Source organism: Xenopus laevis, chromosome 3S (genome assembly GCF_017654675.1).
Source record: "Xenopus laevis strain J_2021 chromosome 3S, Xenopus_laevis_v10.1, whole genome shotgun sequence".
Taxonomy (NCBI): Eukaryota; Metazoa; Chordata; class Amphibia; order Anura; family Pipidae; genus Xenopus; species Xenopus laevis.
The window spans coordinates 57740892-57762250 of record NC_054376.1 but is presented as its reverse complement, the minus strand read 5'-3'; the positions used below and the strand labels follow the sequence as shown (position 1 = coordinate 57762250).

At 39.6% G+C, this 21359-nt stretch overlaps 1 protein-coding gene across 13 annotated transcripts in view; it reads left to right on the top strand.

Annotated features, from left to right (window-relative positions):
• Window positions 1-21359, top strand: part of shf.S (Src homology 2 domain containing F S homeolog) — a 117880-nt gene that overhangs the window by 72241 nt on the left and 24280 nt on the right. For 7 of the 13 annotated variants that reach the window (XM_041588331.1, XM_018255513.2, XM_018255515.2 and 4 more), the window contains 2 exons: window positions 6515-6686; window positions 9241-9360. The exons of 1 other annotated variant lie outside the window; for it this stretch is intronic. In XM_041588331.1, coding sequence (XP_041444265.1) covers window positions 6515-6686; window positions 9241-9360 — 292 coding nt within the window. Of the gene's footprint in view, window positions 1-6514; window positions 6687-8001; window positions 8224-9240; window positions 9363-19640; window positions 20318-21359 lie in introns of those variants that run through there. 5 more of the 13 variants (XM_018255516.2, XM_018255520.2, XM_018255518.2 and 2 more) reach the window with 3 other exon arrangements.

Genomic DNA, 21359 nt, shown 5'->3' with positions numbered 1-21359 from the left:
TCTACTGATTTACTCATATTTACAAACCTTATTAATTTACTGAAACTTTGATATCACTGTCCATCGTAAAATAAACTACAAAGGAGATACAGGTATTGGATCCATTATCCAGAAATCAATTATCCAGAAAGCTCCGAATAGACTCAATTTTATCCATATAATCCACATTTTTTTTAAAAAACAATTTCCTTTTTACAGTACATTGTACTTGATCCCAACTAAGGTATAATTTATACTTATTGGAAGCAAAACTAGCTTATTGGATTTATTTAATGTTTACATGACTTTCTAGTAGACTTACAGTATGGAGATCCAAATTACAGAAAGATCTGTCGAAAGCATTCTGTATAACAGGTCCCATACATGGACAGGTATAGTATTTGCTCTGTTACCAGGAAACCCGTTATCTAGAAAAATTTGAATTACAGAAAAAATAAGAATAAAAGAATTACCCAATAGACTCCATTTTATCCAAGTAATCCCAATTTGTAAAAATTATTTCCTTTTTCTCTGTAAAAAAAAAAAACCTTGTACTTGATCCAAATTATATAATCCTTTTTGGGGAGAAAACAATTCTTCTGGGTTAAATTAATGTTTACATGATTCTTTAGTAGACTGAAGGAATGAAGATCTAAATTACGGAATGATCTTTAATTCCGAAAAACCCCAGGTCCTGAGCATTCTGGATAACAGGTCCCATACCTGTACATCAAGTTAGTCGAAAATATTCACCCATGTTCCTCCTGCAACACAGATGCCGTTGCGTGTGATTTACTAATCAGAACAAAGTTTTGTGTTCAGAGGGTGAAATTAAATTGCAGTTCTGGGTAATAAGGATGCATTGTGGAAATAAACACAAATAACATGGTGTAAATTCAATTTTAAAATATGACATGTGTATTTTAGTATGCCTATTTGTCTATCGGGGGCAGTTGTGATTATGACCTTGTGTAGTTAGTATTATTTGCTGTCCAACATATTTCACCCTGACCAGAAGTCTAGGTTCTTTTGAGAAGGTTTAAATTCATTTGGAGATCAAAAAACTGAGATAAGAGCCTCACACCTACCTGCCAATGAGCCTTAGCCAGTGGGGCACATCTGGTTATCTCCCTGCGCTCCAGCATGTGCTCCAGTCTGACCTTATCAGCATCTATAGAATCTATTGAAAATATATCACATTAAATAATTATATCTGAATTGAGTGTTTCAACTTAATTGAAAAGAGACATTTACAAATGGGACTTTTGACCCCAAAGTGGCAAATTTATTCTTTACAATTGAATAGATTTCTACTAACAGTATATGGAAGCTGGTGATTTTATGGCTGTGAGGCCTCTGGGACATATGTCTTGATAAAAGCAGTAAGATGTTATTTGAGTACAATGTAAATCTACAGAATCCTTAAAATGAGCAGGTTGTCCCTGACAATGGGAGAATTTTTTATTCTTAAACATGATTGTCTGTTCCAATATTGTCCTATTTTATTGAATTCCTCTGTGTATACTTGATTTCTAAAAGTGAATATTTCCAGGAAACCATGAATGTGTAACCTACAAATGTGCAAATGCATATCTACACATATCTACATATCTACACATCGGAAGTGGATATGGTGTTACTTTTGGCCACCAAGTATTTAAATGAGTTATCTGTTGGTACTTTATAACTACTTTTTCAGGATTTGTGATGAACTACATTCATATTTTTTATTATGAATCCACTCCTGTATATTGCAGATTCGATTGCCTTTTTCATCATTTTAGGCCATGTGCAGGCTCAAAAAACCCTTTTCCTTAGAATGGCCCACATATTTTTTCTTTTACTTTTAAAGTGAACACGTTCCCCAGTCCATGCGGATCAGAAGTGTCTCCTTAAAACTTCCAACTGCATGATTGACTAGAAATGGGTTTTATATGGTAATTTAACATTTTTGGTTTACTTATAGGACAAAAAATTCCAGCTGTGTTTCTTGACCTTAACCTTAAGGTAGTCCTATACACCAAGATATTATCACATTACAGTTGTAAGATTGGTTTTTTGATATATAGGAAATAAAAATGCCATCTTGAAAATATCATAGTTCATGTGAAAGTTATGTTGTGAAAAATATGCATACAAAGCCAAATCTGCCCGGTTTACTAAATGACCAATATCCATAGTACAAGACTACAAAATGCTTTCACTATATAAAATGTGCCATTGACATTGCTGTGGCTCCTTGCTACTCGGTGATGGCCTGATCTAAAGTAGTTTACGCGTTGTATCTTTAACTTCCACTTAAGCAATTTGTCTCCCACCTGAACAGTAATTTACATATACATTTTAAAATCCATTTCTCCAGAAATAAAACTTCCTATTATGGCACACAGAAAAAATATTAGATGAATTATTATTTCCAGAAGTCAATGCATATTTGGTGCCTAGGGTGCCCTAGTAATCATGTACCATAATCCCTTGTCTGCTGTTGCACTGCTTCTGCCTGCTGTGTCTAATTAATTACAATACAACCTGCAGATTTGTTCATGTTAGGTAATTTGCACTTCTTATCCTGCGCTTCAGTTAAATGACCATAAATATAGGATCAGGTAGGGTAGAAGGAGTGTCAAGGATGTGTCTTTTTTAGATATATTTTATCTGGTTTGTTTACTTCGTCAAATTGAATCTCCTCTCTTCATCCTCTATCACTGGCCACAATCTGCCTCTTATTATATAATCCACAAGTGAAGGAAGGTTCATCATAAATTGTTTTAGCTCTTACATGCACATAATAAAATAAAAATACTACAGCTCTAGTGTAAATTAGTCTAAATGACAGCACCCTGTAATTTATCCCTCTATGTAAATAGAGGATGATCAGGCACAGATTGGTATATATAGGATACAATTGCTATGTATAGGATTGATGACTAACCGGTTACAGATGCAAGATCAGTAATGAGTTTTACAGCATGTCCTTTAATGCTCATTAAAAAAACTTGTGTCTAGGGTGTGGCTGCACTTTGTACCATGCACTAGATTTTAAATCTGGGCCAAGGCTCTATTGCAGCCTGCACCGTTAGAAGGTGGTGGGTCCACTTACATACTCCCTTTGCCACTCCTGAATACAGCAATGTCAAAAAGAAGCAGCACTGTATTCATGAGTCAAACAGAAGAGCCAAATGGAGAGCAGAGACCTGCAGCATGTCATCTACATGCAGGGGGCAAAGTGCAAAACACATAGCAGATTGTGTCCTTTTTTTGCACTTTGCACCCTGCTCTGCACATAGTAATGACTGCTAAAGTATTTCATTGATTAGGATTTTTAGATATTTTGATGTATAAAGGACAATTGTCTTGGTATATCAGAAAAGTGGGGACAGTAAACCATGACAGTTGTCCTAGATCAGGTAGAATACCATACACTGGTACAGGGAATTTGGAACACGTTTGGCTTAAACAAAAAGTGAAAAATAACGGTTAGCAACTTCATCGCTTTATATAAGCCTACTAGTGACAACTTGTAGCTATTGCAGTCTAAGGCACATGGAGCATTGGCTCCGCTGCTCTTAACCTGTGTTGTTTTGCTGTTGATCTATACTAAAAAGTGCAGGTGCACAGTGCAGAGCCCAGCCTGAAAATGCCTGCTTTCATGTTTTCGGTTCATCCTCTGCTCTGCTCTGTACCTGCACTAAAGTGGAAGTTGCATTTTTTGTGCCGATCAATGGATCTAGGAAAGGGAGTGGATCTTGCTTCTCTCAGCCTGCAAAAAAAAAATGCAGGCTGAGAGCAGCGGAGCCAATGCTCCATGTGCCCTGGCCCTAAATATTGGCTACTGGTCATTATGACACATTATACTGTGTTGATGGTGGCTCCAGTATTTCAAATACCAATGAACTAGCTACTAGCTACTGGCTTGTAGCTATGGCAAAAATTCTGGTCAAAAGTGTCTCTAATTCTTGATAAGCACTTTAGAGGACATTTTCTGAACTGGCCAAAAGCTAGATGCAAGCTATGTTTTGTCTTTTCTTCCCAAATTTATGTTTTATGTAAGATGAGTTGTTCTGTTGGCTGGAATGATTACCTTTGCTATCGTATTATACTGATGATACTGTTTAGGTTGTAACTACGGCAATAAAATTAAAATGTTAATAGTGTACTTAACACACATTAACTCTGCATCTGTCTCCTAAGTCAGGGGCAGGTTTAAAAGGTGATTAAATATATTGTGAAACTGCATTAGAGGCCATCAATATCACAATATCCAGAAGGACTGTACAGACAGAAATACTGATGTGATGGTCTGCTAAATAGTAATGTATTCTTGATCTGCACTATGTACACAGTAATCCCATGGCCCCTCCAGGCTTTTTCTATTGATTTTTGTCATTTTGTGTCACCATTGCACTGATGGGATTTTTTCCCCCATCACCATTTCAAGATACATTAAAGATTTTACTTCAAGATAACTGCCTTTATTGTCCAATCTATTGTATTGGGATTCAGCAGTAGCGGAATGTATCTTTGTACTTTACTTGCTTTTTCTCTCTCTTTCTCCCCCATATAATTTTATACATATTTGTATTAGTTATTTGTGCCAGTTGCATTACTTTGTGTACATCTCACTGTATTCACTTAATTGGATACTATATACATATATATTCCACTGCCCATTGATTTCCATTCTGAAATGCCATTTTTAAAACTTCTTGAATAACATAATTTTTTTTCTTAAACTATTTCTTCTATATTCCATTTAGCTTACAGCTGTCCAGTTTAAGGACATGACCTCCTTTACTGGTAAATCCCTATCCACAACTTGATATCCATATTAAAGCGCTTCCCTGTCTGTTATTGAGCTTAAGTATAATACAATTGTACTATCCACTGCAGTTTAAAAGACCTTCATCCCAAAAAGCTCTCCGGAATATAGTCTGATTCACAGCAGTCACTTCAAATAAAATCTTGTTTTATTTATTTTGATCTGTACTAAAGGAAAAACACTTTATACAATTCAATGCCCTATACTGAAATTAATTATAAATGAAACACAGAATACGGTATTTCTGTAAAAATAATCATGAATTACTGATATTTTTCTCGGAGTAACTGGAACTGTGGAAGATAGGTCTTTTTATTTTTCAATATAGGTTTCTGTAGATACAGTTAATAATATATCATTTAAAGGTAAAAGTCTGATATTTAACATAAGTCCAATCTGTTAAGTCCACTTTAGTCAACCATATATGAAAGTGGGTTTTTTTTTAATTTTTGCTTCTAAACATACACGATTGCTCAGTTTCCGAGGAATCTATCTATGTTTGAAATGGGCTTTTAACTTACTTGAGCAGCATTGTGGGATCACTGCTCAAGATAGAAATTGCATGTTTGATGGCCATGGGGTGGCAGGCAGGGTAAATACTATAAATGGGGATGGGACAATGTCAGTGTGGTAAACAAGTAGTTATGGTGCAGCCAACAGTGTTGTGAAGAGGTACATAGCTCTCCTAGTAGGAAATTGGTCCACTCAAGTCAAGAATAATCCCATTCCAAACATACATTGGTTCTTCTCAGATGAATCCAATAGGTTTGAAAACAAAATGTAAAAAAAGCTGCCAAATATTGTTGCTTAAAGAGGGATTATATACTAAATTACTGTAAGCTCAGTTGATTTGGCTTATGTTAAAATAGGCATGTATTTCCTCTATAAAGGTAACACAATTTTACAAGCTAAACATCACAAATGAGAGCTTTCTGAGAACCTTTTTAGGAACATTTGTATAGCATTCTACATGATTAATGTCTGTACTCTAAACAAATACACAAACTGACTTAACTTCATTCTAACATCCCATAGTAAGCAGAATTTCTAGATGCATGGCAACATAATTCACATTCCTCAAGTTTCTGTTGTAGCACATGCACTCAGTTGACATGCACTTCCAAATCCTTTAATCATTATTATTATTGTCCTCCTTTACTTGTATAGCACCAACATCATTCACAACACTTTACAGAGAGTATACTTCAGTCCCTGTTCCAATGGAGCTTACAATCTAAAGGTCCTATATACACACATGGTCAACTTCATCAAGGCCCAACTATCCTTCCTGCATCTTCTGGAGTGTTTGCTTTTACGCAGATTATAAAATATTTCTATTAAGACAATTACCTTAGATTTGCCAAAAAAATAATGCTAAAAAAATTATATGGGATTTGCAGACATTAAATATAAGGTAATGTAGACATGGCTAAAACAATGGTTAAAACATATAAAATATATATATTTAGGTAAGTAGGCTACTATTCAATACATGTATCTAATCAGCTTCATGAATGAAAAACATTCTCCTATAAAGTAAATTGCTACAAAGGAATATTTTGCTCCATTTCTGGACAAACTGAGATAACCTTCACATATAGATGAAATATCTTCTCATTATGGTGTTACTGGCCCCTTAATATGATCTTATGAGCTTGCGCTCAGTTTTCCTTTGAACTTGATGGTAGCATTATAGGTTTTTCTTTTTTCCTTCAGCCCAGTTTGATAGTGCTGATAAAACAGAAATGTCACCAGCCAAAGAGGACAAATTCAGGCACATGCACAGACATTCAGCTGGAAACATGAAGGCAATCAAGCATCCAAGTGTAGAACACAGCATCTCAGTGGGAGAAAGAATAGATCCTTCCCTTCCTTTAGAGAGTCAATTGTAAGTATGATTACAGTTATTTCTGTGTAAAGTCCAAAAATCAAAGCAGCTAAAACCCTCCTGCCATCCACAGCCTGACTCTTACTATAAAGCTCCTTATGTGGTAAAAGAGGAGAATGTCATGGGCACATCATATCCCACCCAAGTAGAGTTAACTTTGGGGCTTTAGGTATTCGGAAATAAAGCAAAACTGAGCTGCCACTGGCAAAAATGCAGCACTCCTCTTGTGAGTCTTTAGTATTTTTAACTTTTACCCCCTCTTCTTTGTATATTGTAATTTGTGTCACCTACCTTAGGAGGGTTATTATTGTGATATTTAGTATAGTACAGGTATAGGATCTGTTATCCTGAAACTAGTCATCCAGAAAGCTCTGAATTAGGAAAAGGCCGTCTCCCATAGACTCCACTTTATCCAAATAATCCAAAAATGTTTTAAATTATTTCCTTTTTTTTTGTAGTAATAAAACAGTACCTTGTATGTGATCCAAACGAAGATATAATTAATCCTTATTGGAAGTAAAACCAGCCTATTGGATGTATTAAATGTTTACATGATTTTCTAGTAGACTTGAGGTACAAATTACGGAAGGATCCTTTTTCCGGAAAGCCCCAGGTCCCAAGCATTCTGGATAGTGTGTGTGTGTTGTGTGTGTGTGTTGTGTGTGTGTGTTGTGTGTGTGTTGTATGTGTGTTGTGTGTGTGTGTTGTGTGTGTTGTGTGTGTTGTGTGTGTGTGTGTGTATATATATATATATATGTGTGTGTGTATAAAGATAGATGGATAGATGGATAGATGGATGGATGGATAGATAGATACAGTATTTAGTAAAATTAAGGTTTGCCTGTTGCCCAGGGTATTCTAAAAAATAAAGGGTATAATCTGCAAAAATCCTGCTATATAGTGAATTGAGAAGGCGTCCAGATAATATTGGTATTGCAACATATAAATGCTACGGGTAGCTATAGCATTAGGAGTCAGATTCAGAATTTGAAGTGCAATGTCAAATTATATAAAGTAAGTATATAGATTAATATATTATAAAAAGAAATATACATAAAAATGATAATTATAGAACTCCAAATGTTACATAATATGCAGTTTAAACACTAGTGTTCGTATTTTTACTGAAGACTAGTGTTTTGGAACAATCATTTTACTGACTTTGGCTAAAAGTATGTGGGCACCTCTTCTATTATTGGAATTGGCAATTTAAGCCAAGTCCATTATTGCCAGCACATGTGTCACTACATCATATAATTACATTCTTTTCAATTTTTTGCTTCCTACATTGTGGCGGCATTGTTTCCTGTTTTAGCTGGATAATAACCCCCTTCTGCAAAGTACTATTCATAAAGAATGAGTTTGCAGAGATAGAGTGGAAGAACCTGACTGGCCTGAGCTCAGGGTTGGGTCCTTACAAGAAGCCTGCTGAATGAATCAGAATGCTGATATAAGCAAGACCTGATTGTTCAGTCATTGCCAAACCTCTTGCATATAAAAAGGATGTGGCATCTCTGCATATTTTTGCACTTCTCATGTGAGTTGTTAAAGAACTACTAAAATTAATCACTCGGGGGAGGGGTGGGGGGAGCAAATTGGTAGGCACCCCCAGTGATTATAGTAGCTTCTGTGTGTTCTTTTTGTTCAGATCTGGGCAGGCACATGCACAGTAAACTGAAAGCTGAACTTAGAATTGAAAAGCCACCTTTTTACTCTAGTGAACTTTCTAGGTCGATTTTGAATGATATCATCACTCTGAAAAAGTACAATGTGTTTATTGCTTAGAATTACATTTTCTTTTACTCTGCAATGATTCGTTTTTCTTACACACATCTATAAATAGCTCAGCATTTTTTGTTAGACACCTTTTTGTTTAGTATTACTAAATATTCTAAATCTAATTGAATTGGCTAGACTTGCTTTACTCTTAGGGGCAAATGCATCAAGGGTCAAATATCGAGGGTTAATTAACCCTCGATATTCGACTGGGAATTAAAACCCTTCGACTTCGAATATCGAATTCGAACGATTTTGCGCAAATACGAACGATTAAATCCTTTAAATCGAACGATTCAAAGGATTTTAATCCAACGATCGAAGGATTATCCTTCGACCAAAAAAAGTTAGCCAAGCCTATGGGGACCTTCCCCATAGGCTAACATTGACTTCGGTAGTTTTTAGGTGGCAAACTAGGGGGTCAAAGTTTTTTCTTAAAGAGACAGTACTTCGACTATCGAATGGTCGAATAGTCGAACGATTTTTAGTTTGAATCATTTGATTCGAAGTCGTAGTTGAAGGCCCAAGTAGCCCATTCGATGGTCAAAGTAGCCAAAAAAACACTTCGAAATTCGAAGTTTTTTTTCTTCTATTCCTTCACTCAAACTTAATGAATGGGCCCCTTACAGTTTTGTTTGTGTGTTTGTTTGATTAGAGGTTAATATAGCACAGATAAGCTCTGCATTGCATTTACCTGTTATGTAGAAGTGAGTTGCATTTCAAGGTGACCCTTACAGTTTGTAATGAGGACATCCCATTTCCATCGGTTTCCCTCCAGCTGGTACCACGGTGCAATCAGTCGTTCAGACGCCGAGAGCCTCCTGAGGCTGTGTAAGGAAGCAAGCTACCTGGTGCGAAACAGCGAGACCAACAAGATTGACTTTTCCTTATCACTGAAGTAGGTATTTTTTGTCTTCTAAAGCCCAGCAAAAGGGAACAGCTTTTTTACTATTACTAGATTTTCACACCCTTTTCGTTACCCCCTGTTGTTCCTTATTGAGCAAGTCTGTTGTCTAAATCTTTATTTATGAGCAGTGTGCAGTTTGGCAGGCAGAGAAATGTATCACAGCATCACTTAAGAGACTAAAGATACTATTACTGTAGTATTGATGTATGGTGATGGTTATATGGTATAAGCTGTTATTTATAAACCAGTCCTAATTTGTAGTGGTCTCATAGCTTTTCTTTTATATCATGTACCTCTAATTTCATTTTGAACCTACAATACATGTTACACACTCCCTGTCTGTACCTATACACGTGTTTTTCTTGATCCCTTAATATATATTAATTTGATTCTATCGATCATTCTTGTTGAAGTCAGACACAGTGGGATTTCCTGACCAAATAAAGCAAAAGGGCAACTGCCTTGAGAGCTTTTGATTATCCTTCTACATTTTAGCTGGAGGTGCACAGTGCAAGGCCCTAGTTGATTTATGCTGTCTAGAAAGAGACCACAAGTGCAATGGTATATCATTAAAGGCACTTGCACTGAACGTCATGCACTTGTCCAGTCTGCCCTGATGCATATTGCACGAGTGTGTCTATTGACTCCCAGGAACCACCTGGATGTGATCATTCCAAGCTTTCCAAATTGAGTTGTGTCCGTAGCCGCTACAGACTTGTGTAAATCACATGCTTATGAAGTTTTTTGGTGCCACACATATTGGCATGCCAGAAGTGACACCATCTCCACTGTGAAGCTGCAACTTGCACCCAAATCAATGTAACATACAATGAAATTAGTACAGGTTTTAGCACAAGCAATTTCACTGGAAGCAGTTCAACATGTTACCACAATGACACCAGGGGGCATATTTATCAAAGAGTGAATTTAGAGATCACCACAATCCGCTAGAGTGAAATTCCGCCACTCTTCATTCGTTTCTATGACATTTTGAAAGGCATATTTATCAAAGGTGAACTTTCACTTTCACCCATTGATAAATGCAATAGACATGAATGGAGAGTGGCGGAATTTCACTCTAGTGCACTGTGGCGATCTCTAACTTCACTCTTTGATAAATATACCCCGATGATTCTTAGAAAAAGGGTTGCATCATTAGGGAAAAAAGTGAAAAAATTGATTCCTGAAACTTCACACTGTGATGTGGTTATACGGAAAGTAATTTCATGTTTTGTACAAAGAAAAGGTTAGATTTTTTTGTGCCTAGCTGAGTATAGTAAGAATTGGATGGTAATGAATAAATGCATGGTATGGCTCAAGTAAAGTGTGTGACTATAGAATATTGCAGGGTAGGTGGCAGAAGCAGTTTGAGTGATGAAGTGTTGCAGGCTTGCTTGGCACCCCATCACTGAGCCAACAAAAATGCAATTAAAAGGCACCACTGTGAATTTTGAGAATTTGGTGTGGAAATAATTAGGATTCTTCTAGTGCAAATGCACTGTCTCCACTAGTGACAGCTCCAGTAATATCCTAAATGTAATGCAAAATCATAAGATGAATCAACATTTGTTAATAACCGTAAAAAAAACTTGGAATGGCCAGTCTGTACTTCTGTAAACAAAAAAACAAAAAAAAATAGGACTACCAAGTCAGCACCAACTGAAAATATATGGAGGCATCAATTGTCTCCATTTCATCAGTATCTGTATATACTAATGGAGTGAGTCTAGTGCACCTTTCTCTTGCTTGCTTGCTTGCTTGCTTTTGCTGAGTGAACAAATAGTGTCAACATTTTATATATGGGTGCAAACCTGACAGTTTTGGGGGATGAGCCTTCTGCAGCAGGTAATTGACTGAGGGACAGCAAATCATACTGAAATTATTAAGACTGTTAGGTCTGTATAGATACATAAAAAGTGGCATTTTATTTCCAATGTGTCTCTTTATGCGTCCTCGATTTTTTTTTTTTTCTCTCACGTCCATTGTATTCTCTTCAGCTTATCTTTTTTTGTAGTGCCTTTTAAAGCTATTTATTCTGCCAGGTTTTTCTACAGTGGGGAAAAAAAAATGCTTATCCGATTGTCACACCAAGCCACTTAGATAAAGGATTCATTTGCTTGTTCCTCAACTCTAAATGGCTTTTTAGCAGCATGCTAGCCTTTAGGGAAGTCTAAATTACTGGCATCCAAAAGTAATAGTCATGTTATAGCTGCTTAGATAGCAAAAGTGGACAAGACGGAAAAGATTTAACAACTTGTTTCATTCAGTCAGTAAAACCTATGTTGGTAAGGTCACATTGATAAATGTTACAATTGCGCTTTCTGATTACGTTTCTTTGGCTTAAATGAAATGAGAAACACATAGCACAAAGCATTTAACTGAGAAAACAGGCTTCCTATGAAGGCTCCCAAATAGAGTGTGCAGGTGTATTCTTGCCATCACACAAGACAAGCACTTTGATTAGCAGCCTAAAATGTATATATTTTGTTTCTAAACAACTTGCACAACATGTTTTGCTCAAAACCATATACATACAGGGGGTCTAAAGCCATACATAAAAAATCTATTTGTAAATATAATTGCTACTCAAAGCAATATATGTCTGTTCCTGACTGCATTCACTGCTGGTTCTGACTTTGTCCCACTATTGCCATCTACATTTATGGTTCAATTTCAGTAGTCAGAGCAAGTAGTGCAGAGAATTGTAAGGAGCAAATACTGTATTCCATAGCAAGACAATTGACCATTTGTATTGAATATTTAGGCAAAATGTATCTATGGGTTTACACCATCAATATGAAATAGATAAGACAAGTTGCATCTTTCCAATGAAAATTTCACTCTGATCCCACTTTTTATGGCAACTGCCATTTTATTACAGCTCCTATAGCATATTTTCATAATTATACTTTATGCATGCCACTAAAAGTACTTTCAGACTTTGATCCAAGAAATAATTTTGTGTAGAATTACCATTAGGGATGTAGCGAACGTCGGAAAAAAAGTTTGCGAACATATTCGCGAACTTGCGTCAAAAATGCGAACGGTTTGCGAACGTCGCGAACCCCATAGACTTCAATGGGAAGGCGAATTTTAAAAGCTAAAAAAGACATTTCTGGCCAGAAAAATGATTTTAAAGTTGTTTAAAGGGTGCAACGACCTGGACAGTGGCATGCCAGAGGGGGATCAAGGGCAAAAATGTATCTGAAAAATACATTGTTGACACAGCGCTGCGTTTTGTGCTGTAAAGGGCAGAAATCACACTACATTTCTAAACCTGTGTAATAAACTGCTTTAAAACGTCCGGCGTCTACATGCCAATCAAGTCGTGTAAAGGTTACAGCCTGTTCACACGCAAAGACGAAACGCGGCGCTTACTGCAACGCAAAAAAACGCAAAGAGCTTTAATGAATGATACCGTCAAGTGAGCAAATAATAGTTGTTAATTACTAGTTGAGCTTGTCACCTCCAGGATGTTCGTCCTGTTGGTGGCAATATTTCTGTAGTGGTGTGTTTAGCAGTCACCGTGCTTGTGCGCACGTGCACGGTCAGGCAGAGGTAATTCAATGTACAGTGAAGTGAACCAAAAAACACTGATTCTGCAGTGTGGGCCCAGTTTTGGTCTACTTTATTGATCACCTGTGGTGACCATAAAAGATGCGATTTTGCCACTGTTGCAGAACCCTGAAAAATTAGGCATGTGTACTTTCCTGAAAAATTTTTTTTTGTCGCAGCCACTGAAGCACAGAGGCCAGCAAAAATATGCCATATAAATGCTAACAATATAAAAAATTTTTGTCGCAGCCACTGAAGCACAGAGGCCAGAAAAAATATGCCATATAAATGCTAAAAATAGTCATTTTTTTGTCGCAGCCACTGAAGCACAGAGGCCAGAAAAAATATGCCATATAAATGCTGAAAATAGTCATTTTTTTTTTGTCGCAGCCACTGCAGCACAGAGGCCAGAAAAAATATGCCATATAAATGCTGAAAATATAAAAATTTTTTGTCGCAGCCACTGAAGCACAGAGGCCAGAAAAAATATGCCATATAAATGCTGAAAATATAAAAAAATTTTGTCGTAGCCACTGAAGCACAGAGGCCAGAAAAAATATGCCATATAAATGCTGAAAATATTCATTTTTTTTTGTCGCAGCCACTGCAGCACAGAGGCCAGAAAAAATATGCCATATAAATGCTGAAAATATTAATTTTTCGGTTGCAGCCACTGAAGCACAGAGGCCAGAAAAACTCAGGATTTACCTGGATTCAAATGAAACCAGTAGGGTTTGCACCCTAGTTTGTAACGGTGGCGGAGGGAGGAGGACGCTAAAGGACAGCTGTGTGTGGAGTCATGAGGCGTGCAGAGAAGGACAGCTGCATGGGGAGTCAGAACAAGTCTTCCGGCGTGCAGTAACCCTCCGAGATCCACGCCTCGTTCATTTTAATAAAGGTCAGGTAATCCACACTTTTGTGACCTAGGCGAGTTCTCTTCTCAGTTACAATCCTCCTGCTGCACTGAAGGTCCTTTCTGAGAGGACACTTGAGGCGGGGCAAGACAAGAGGTTCATGGCAAATTGTGACAGCTCTGGCCACAGATCAAGCCTGCGCACCCAGTAGTCCAGGGGTTCATCGCTCCTCAGAGTGTCGATATCTGCAGTTAATGCCAGGTAGTCCGCTACCTGCCGGTCGAGGCGTTCTTTGAGGGTGGATCCAGAAGGGTTCTGGCGCTGCCTTGGACTGAAAAACATTTGCATGTCTGACGTTACAGAGTGGCCAAAGTGCTTTGTCCTTGCAGGTGCGCTCGTGGCAGGATTACTGGCACCTCTGCCCTGGAATGTTGATGAGTTCCTGAAGTGACATCACCCTTAAAAGCATTGTACAACATGTTTTGCAGGCTGGTTTGTAAATGCAGCATCCTTTCGGACTTGTGGTACGTTGGTAACATTTCTGCCACTTTATGCTTGTACCGAGGGTCTAGTAGCGTTGCGACCCAGTACAGGTCCTTCTCCTTAAGCCTCTTGATACGGGGGTCCTTCAACAGGCATGACAGCATGAAAGACCCCATTCTCACAAGGTTGGATGCAGAGGTATCCATCTCCGCTTCCTCGTTATCAAGGACTATATCATCCACGGTCTCCTCCCCCAGCCACGTACAAGACCAGGGGTCCCCAAAAGGTCACCACAAGCCCCTGGGAAGCCTGCTCCTGTTGGTCCTCCTCCTCCACAAAGCCACCTTCCTCCTCTGACTCCACTTCTGACACCTCTCCCTGCGTTGCAGCAGGTGCCTGGGCTCGTTCTGGTGATTCCGACCAGAAATCGTGCGCTTCCTGCTCCTCGTCACGCTGGTCTACAGCCTCATCTGTCACTCGTCGCACGGCACGCTCCAGGAAGAAAGCAAAGGGTATTAGGTCGCTGATGGTGCCTTCGGTGCGACTGACCATGTTTGTAACCTCTTCAAAAGGGCGCATGAGCCTGCAGGCATCGCGCATAAGCACCCAGTAACGGGGGAAAAAAATCCCCAGCTCTGCAGATCCAGTCCTACCACCCAGTTCAAACAGATATTCATTGACGGCTCTTTGTTGTTGCAGCAGACGTTCCAACATGAGGAGCGTTGAATTCCAGCGAGTCTGGCTGTCGCAAATTAAACGCCTGACTGGCATGTTGTACCGCTGCTGAATGTCAGCAAGGCGTGCCATGGCTGTGTAGGAATGTCTGAAATGGGCCGACACCTTCCTGGACTGCCTGAGAACGTCCTGGAATCCTGGGTACTTCGAGACAAAACGTTGGACTATTAAATTCAGAAACATGTGCCATGCAGGGCACATGTGTTAAATTGCCCAGTCTCAGTGCTGCCAACAGATTGCTTCCGTTGTCACACACCACTTTTCCGATCTTCAGTTGGTGTGGGGTCAGCCACCGATCGGCCTGTGACTGCAGAGATGACAGGAGTACAGATCCGGTATGGTTTCTGCTTTCCAGGCACGTCATCCCCAAGACAGCATGACAACGGCGTACCTGGCACGTCGAATAGCCTAGGGGGAGCTGGGGGTGCACAGGTGTGGAGGAGGAGGACCCAGCAGCAGAGGAGGAAGAAGAGGAAGAAGACGAGGTAGAGAGCGAAGGAGGAGTAGAGGTGGTGGCAGAACCGCGTGCAATCCGTGGCGGTGACACCAACTCCACTGTTGTTGTTGAGCCACACAATTCCCTGCTTCCCAGCCATTACCAAGTTCACCCAGTGGGCAGTGTAGGTGACATACCTGCCCTGACCATGCTTGGAGGACCATGCGTCAGTAGTCATATGGACCTTTGGCCCAACACTAAGTGACAGAGATGCGGTGACTTGGCTCTGCACATGGTGGTACAGGTGTGGTATTCCCTTTTTTGAAAAAAAATTGCGGCTGGGTACCTTCCACTGCGGTGTCCCAATTGCTACAAATTTGCGGAAGGCCTCAGAGTCCACCAGCTGGTATGGTAAAAGCTGGCGGGCTAAGAGTGCAGACAAGCCAGCTGTCAGACGCCGGGCAAGGGGGTGACTCGCAGACATTGGCTTCTTACGCTCAAACATGGCCCTCACAGAAACTTGGCTGGGGGCAGATGACTGGGAATGGGAACTGGTGGTCAAGGTGGAAGGCGGAGTGGAGGGTGGTTCAGACGGGTCAAGGACAGCAGAGGTAGAGCAGTAAGATGCTGGACCAGAAGGAGGGTGGCTTTTAGTTTGTCTGTTGCCTTTGAGGTGTTGCTCCCAAAGTGCTTTGTGCTTGCCGTTCATGTGCCTTCACATAGAAGTTGTACCTATGTGGCTGTTGGGCTTCCAAGACTCAGTTTCTGACTGCACTCATTGCAAATTACAACGCTTTTGTCAGAGGCACACACATTAAAAAAATCCCACACTGCTGACCTTTTTGAAGCTGGCAATCTGGCGGTAACAGTAGAAGTTGGCGGCGTTGGCGGCAATGGCGGGTGCGTTGGCCGGCTGAACACAGGTGCCGATACATGTTGTTGCCCTACTGTTCCCTGCGAGCTGTCCTCCCTGCTTCTTCTAAGTCTTATTCTCCTCCTGCCTCTCTGACTCTCCGTCTCTCCATCTGAACTATCCTCCTCTTGCTCTCTTCTACTGGGCACCCACAAAACATCAATCTCCTCATCATCATTCTCCTCAGATGTATCAATTTCTTCTAATAGCTCACAGAAGGAAGCAGCAGCGGGGACCTCCTCATCACTCATTATGTCCATCTCTGTTGTGTTCTCTGCCAGAATTAAATCTGGTGTAACGTCCTCATCTCCTTCATCTTCTTCTGCCAATAATGGTTGCGCATCACTCAGTTCAAAAAACTCATGTGTAAATAACTCCTCTGACTCCAGTGAAGAAGGGGCGCCGGTGGTGGAGGAAGTGTTACGTGGGGTGCCCATAGCAGTGGAGGATGAGGATGTTGTGGTAAAGTTAGAAACGGTAGAGGATGGGGTGTGCTGTGTAAGCCAGTCAACTACCTCTTCAGCATTTTGGGAGTTCAGGGTCATTGCCTTTTTAAAACTGGGCAATTTCCTAGGGCCACAGGATAGCATAGCAGCACAGCCCCTAGTGCCTCTGCGTGGCGGCCTGCCTTTGCCTGGCATTATTTTTAAAACAACAACAACAACTCAGGTGGTGTTTCTGGAGACGGTATTATTATTGATATTTAGACAGATTGTGAAAAAGCTCACACAGCTAGATGGCAGTTGTTTGAAAATGAAGAACACACTGGGCAAACAAATTGAAACAATGCCTGCAAGGTCAACGTATACACTACTACAGCAGTGGATACGGAATATATTATTGCTGCTTGAAAAACGTCACTCAGGTGGTGGTTCTGGAGACGGTATTATTATTGATATTTAGACAGAATGTGAACAAGCTCACACAGCTCGGTGGCAGTTGTTTGAAAATGAAGAACACACACTGGGCAAACAAATTGAAACAATGCCTGCAAGGTCAACGTATACACTACAGCAGTGGATACGGAATATATTATTGCTGCTTGAAAAACGTCACTCAGGTGGTGTTTCTGGAGACGGTATTATTATTGATATTTAGACAGAATGTGAAAAAGCTCACACAGCTAGATGGCAGTTGTTTGAAGAACACACTGGGCAAACAATGCCTACAAGGTCAACGTATACACTACTACAGCAGTGGATACGGAATATATTATTGCTGCTTGAAAAACGTCACTCAGGTGGTGGTTCTGGAGACGGTATTATTATTGATATTTAGACAGAATGTGAAAAAGCTCACACAGCTAGATGGCAGTTGTTTGAAGAACACACTGGGCAAACAATGCCTACAAGGTCAACGTATACACTACTACAGCAGTGGATACGGAATATATTATTGCTGCTTGAAAAACGTCACTCGGGTGGTGGTTCTGGAGACGGTATTATTATTGATATTTAAACAGAATGTGAAAAAGCTCACACAGCTAGATGGCAGTTGTTTGAAGAACACACTGGGCAAACAATGCCTACAAGGTCAACGTATACACTACTACAGCAGTGGATACGGAATATATTATTGTTGCTTGAAAAACGTCACTCAGGTGGTGTTTCTGGAGACGGTATTATTATTGATATTTAGACAAAATGTGAAAAAGCTCACACAGCTAGATGGCAGTTGTTTGAAGAACACACTGGGCAAACAATGCCTACAAGGTCAACGTATACACTACTACAGCAGTGGATACGGAATATATTATTGCTGCTTGAAAAACGCACTGGGCAAATAATGCCTGCAAGTGCACTACTATTGGTGCACTACTATGAAGAACAGCAAACAGCACTGGACACGTTAAAGAACAGTAAGATAAGTAAAATAAAAAAAAATATATATGTATATTAAAAAAAAAAATTACTCGGGTTGGTGCTGCTGAACTACTAGGAGCAGCACAGTAGCACACCAGTCCCACTCCCCAACACAGCTAGACTAATAGCACTGGGCTCTTATAGTAGCAAAGTAAAAAAACAAAAAAGAAAATTAAAAGCAGTCCTTACAAGGACTATTGGGTTATTACAGCAGTCAGCAGATGAGATCAGAAGAGATCAGTGCCCACAGCAGCTACAGTACATACAGAGCACTGCAGTAGAAGGTAGATTACTAGCCAGCAAAGCTACCTAACCTAAAATGTCCCTCAAATCCCTGCAGAGTTCTGTCCCTCCAATACAGAGCAGTATCAAGTAGATTACTAGCCAGCAAACTTACTATCAACTGTCCCTCAAATCACTAACAGCTCTCTCCCTACACTAGCTCTTCCAAGCACACACAGGCAGAATGAAAAAACACTGCAGGGCTTCAGTTTATATATGGAAGGGGAGTGGTCCAGGGGGTGTGGGGGTGGTCCAGGAGGGAGAGCTTCCTGATTGGCTGCCATGTATCTGCTGGTCTGGGGTGAGAGGTCAAAAAAAAGCGCCAGCTAAGGCGAACCCAAAATGGCGAACGTCGCGCGTCGTTCGCGAACATTCGGCGAGCGTGAACAGTCGATGTTCGCGCGAACAAGTTCGCCGGCGAACAGTCCGCGACATCCCTAATTACCATTCAAGTCAGCATCTGGATCTGGTTCTGAGCACCATTGCTTTTTGCTAAATCAGTTCTTTATTAAGCATGTTATTCAACATAGGAGCAGCTGATCAAACAGATATAGCTGGTGTTGACTGGTAGAACTTGTGGTACAGCATTGCATTGAATTGCAGTTTCATGGATCCTGTTCCATAAACCTTTTACACATTAGCAGCTTGCATACTGACGGAGGAATGGAGAATAATGTTTTTTAAATAAGGGGCAACTAAGGTTTTTCTTGGCAAACGTATTATTTGTAATTTATATAGTACTGGCACATTTACTCCTTTACAGAGATGATGCATTTCCCGCCCCAATGTAATAACATTCACACACACTGTGGTCAATTTTAGTCAGAAGTTTTGGAGGAAACAGGAGTACCCATATGTTACCTATGCAGACACAGGGAGAACATACAAACTCCTTGCAGACTGCACCCAAGGAGGGATTGAACTCAGGACCCCAGTGCTGCAAGGCATATATGCTACCCACTGAGCCACCATGTTTACAACTGCATAGGCTTCTTGGCCATTCATCTTATTGCAAAGAGTTACATATGGTCCTTGGTGTAGGTTTAGAGTTCCTGCATGATTCTTATATATCGTATACAGTGCCTTGCAAAAATATTCATGAGACAAGTTTACTGAATAAGAAGTCCTAAAACTCTAAATTGTTTTTTTAGGAAAAATAACTGAAGCATGAGCAGGATTATGATCCAAAGCACAAGGTCAAAAGTAACATTGGAGTTGGTCAAAACCAAAAGGGTTGAATGTCCTGCAGTGGTGCCCTCAAAGCCCTGATCTCAATCTAATTAAATATCCATGGCACTATTTACATTTATATATTTATTTTATTACTAATTATCTTTAGCAACCTGGAGCAGATCTGCATGGAAGAATGGTTCACTTCTAAACACTGTGCTAAATTGCTACATCCTTATCTTAAAAAAGTTATTGCTGCATAGGTGGCTCTACAATATACGGGTAAAGGATCTGTTATCGAAATGCTTGGAACCTGGGCTTTTCCAGAAAATTGAACTTTCTGTTAAAGGCATTCATGGAGCTTACTGTACTGTTTTACTATGACAAAGAAAAAGGAAAAAATTCCAATTATTTGCTTCAAATGGGCGCTATGGGATGTGGCCTTTCCATAATTTTGAGCTTTATGGATACTTCTGCTAGATATTGTATTCTGTTCTATTTAGAAAACTGTCCCCATTTTAAATAATGCAATTGTTTGTTGCTAATGAAACAATCTATAGAAATTCTCAATCCTATGCAATTTTCCCAGCGTTTCCCTTTTAGTAAGTGGGCTCACCTTCTTAATTGGGTCATAATGTACAGACCAAAAGATTCATCAATACACGTTGTATGAAGGAGGCCACAAAGCATCCGCAGTACTGTGCTGCAAAACATTTATTCCAAAATACACTACATGTTTCGAGTCAGCAAGGACCCTTTCTCAAGTCATTTAAGAAAGGGTCCTTGCTGACTCGAAACATATTGTGCATTTTGGAATAAAAGTTTTGCAGCACAGTACTGTGGATGCTTTGTGGCCTCCTTCATACAACGTGTATTGATGAATCTATGGAGACTATAATAGTGTTTCTGTTGGAGGACACAGCATGCAAAGTAGCCCTGCTTCTAAACATTAGTTGCTGCAAATATACAGTGTTTGCTCACAAAATAGAATTATGTCCCAAACTCATTGAGATACAAGTACGCTTAGTTTGTGGTTTCGTATGCAGTATTATAATATATACTGGATGTGCATCCTTGAATTTTGGATGCCTATTATATCGCTGAACTGTTGTTAGATGTTAAATGTAGTCCTTGCTGTGCATTCATAGTAAATAGCTTCGAAATTGTGTCTTTGATTCTTTTAATAATCTGATGCTCTATAAGCCTCATCAATTTGTTTTTCTGGTGAAGCCCTACAGCATATAAGCTCTTATTAACCTTGCTTCACTTGCATGTTATATTTTTGTCCTTGACAGGAGAGATTGAAGGTTTTACTATAATGTGTTTTACAGTGCTTTGAAAATAACTGTTTCGGGCAGCTGCTGATTATTCAACCTACTATTTTCTCTGGTCACATTTGAAATCATCTATACTTTGCATTTAGCGATTTTAGTACAATGTTGGGCTAGCTTTCTTTTTTAATATTGCAATGTGCTATAAAAGGGACATTATACCTCATGAAAGTTTTATTGTAAGTTTTCTATAGATGTTCAGAAACAAATTATTGGTTTAGGTGCAGCAGTCAGGTTCTCAGATGAAGAAACATGAAATCTCTTAAAGGACTTTTATCAGACCAGTTGGCTAAATGTTTTCTTGTACAGGTATGTTTTCCAGAATGCTTGGGACCTGGTGCTTTCCAGATAACAGATCTTTCCATAATT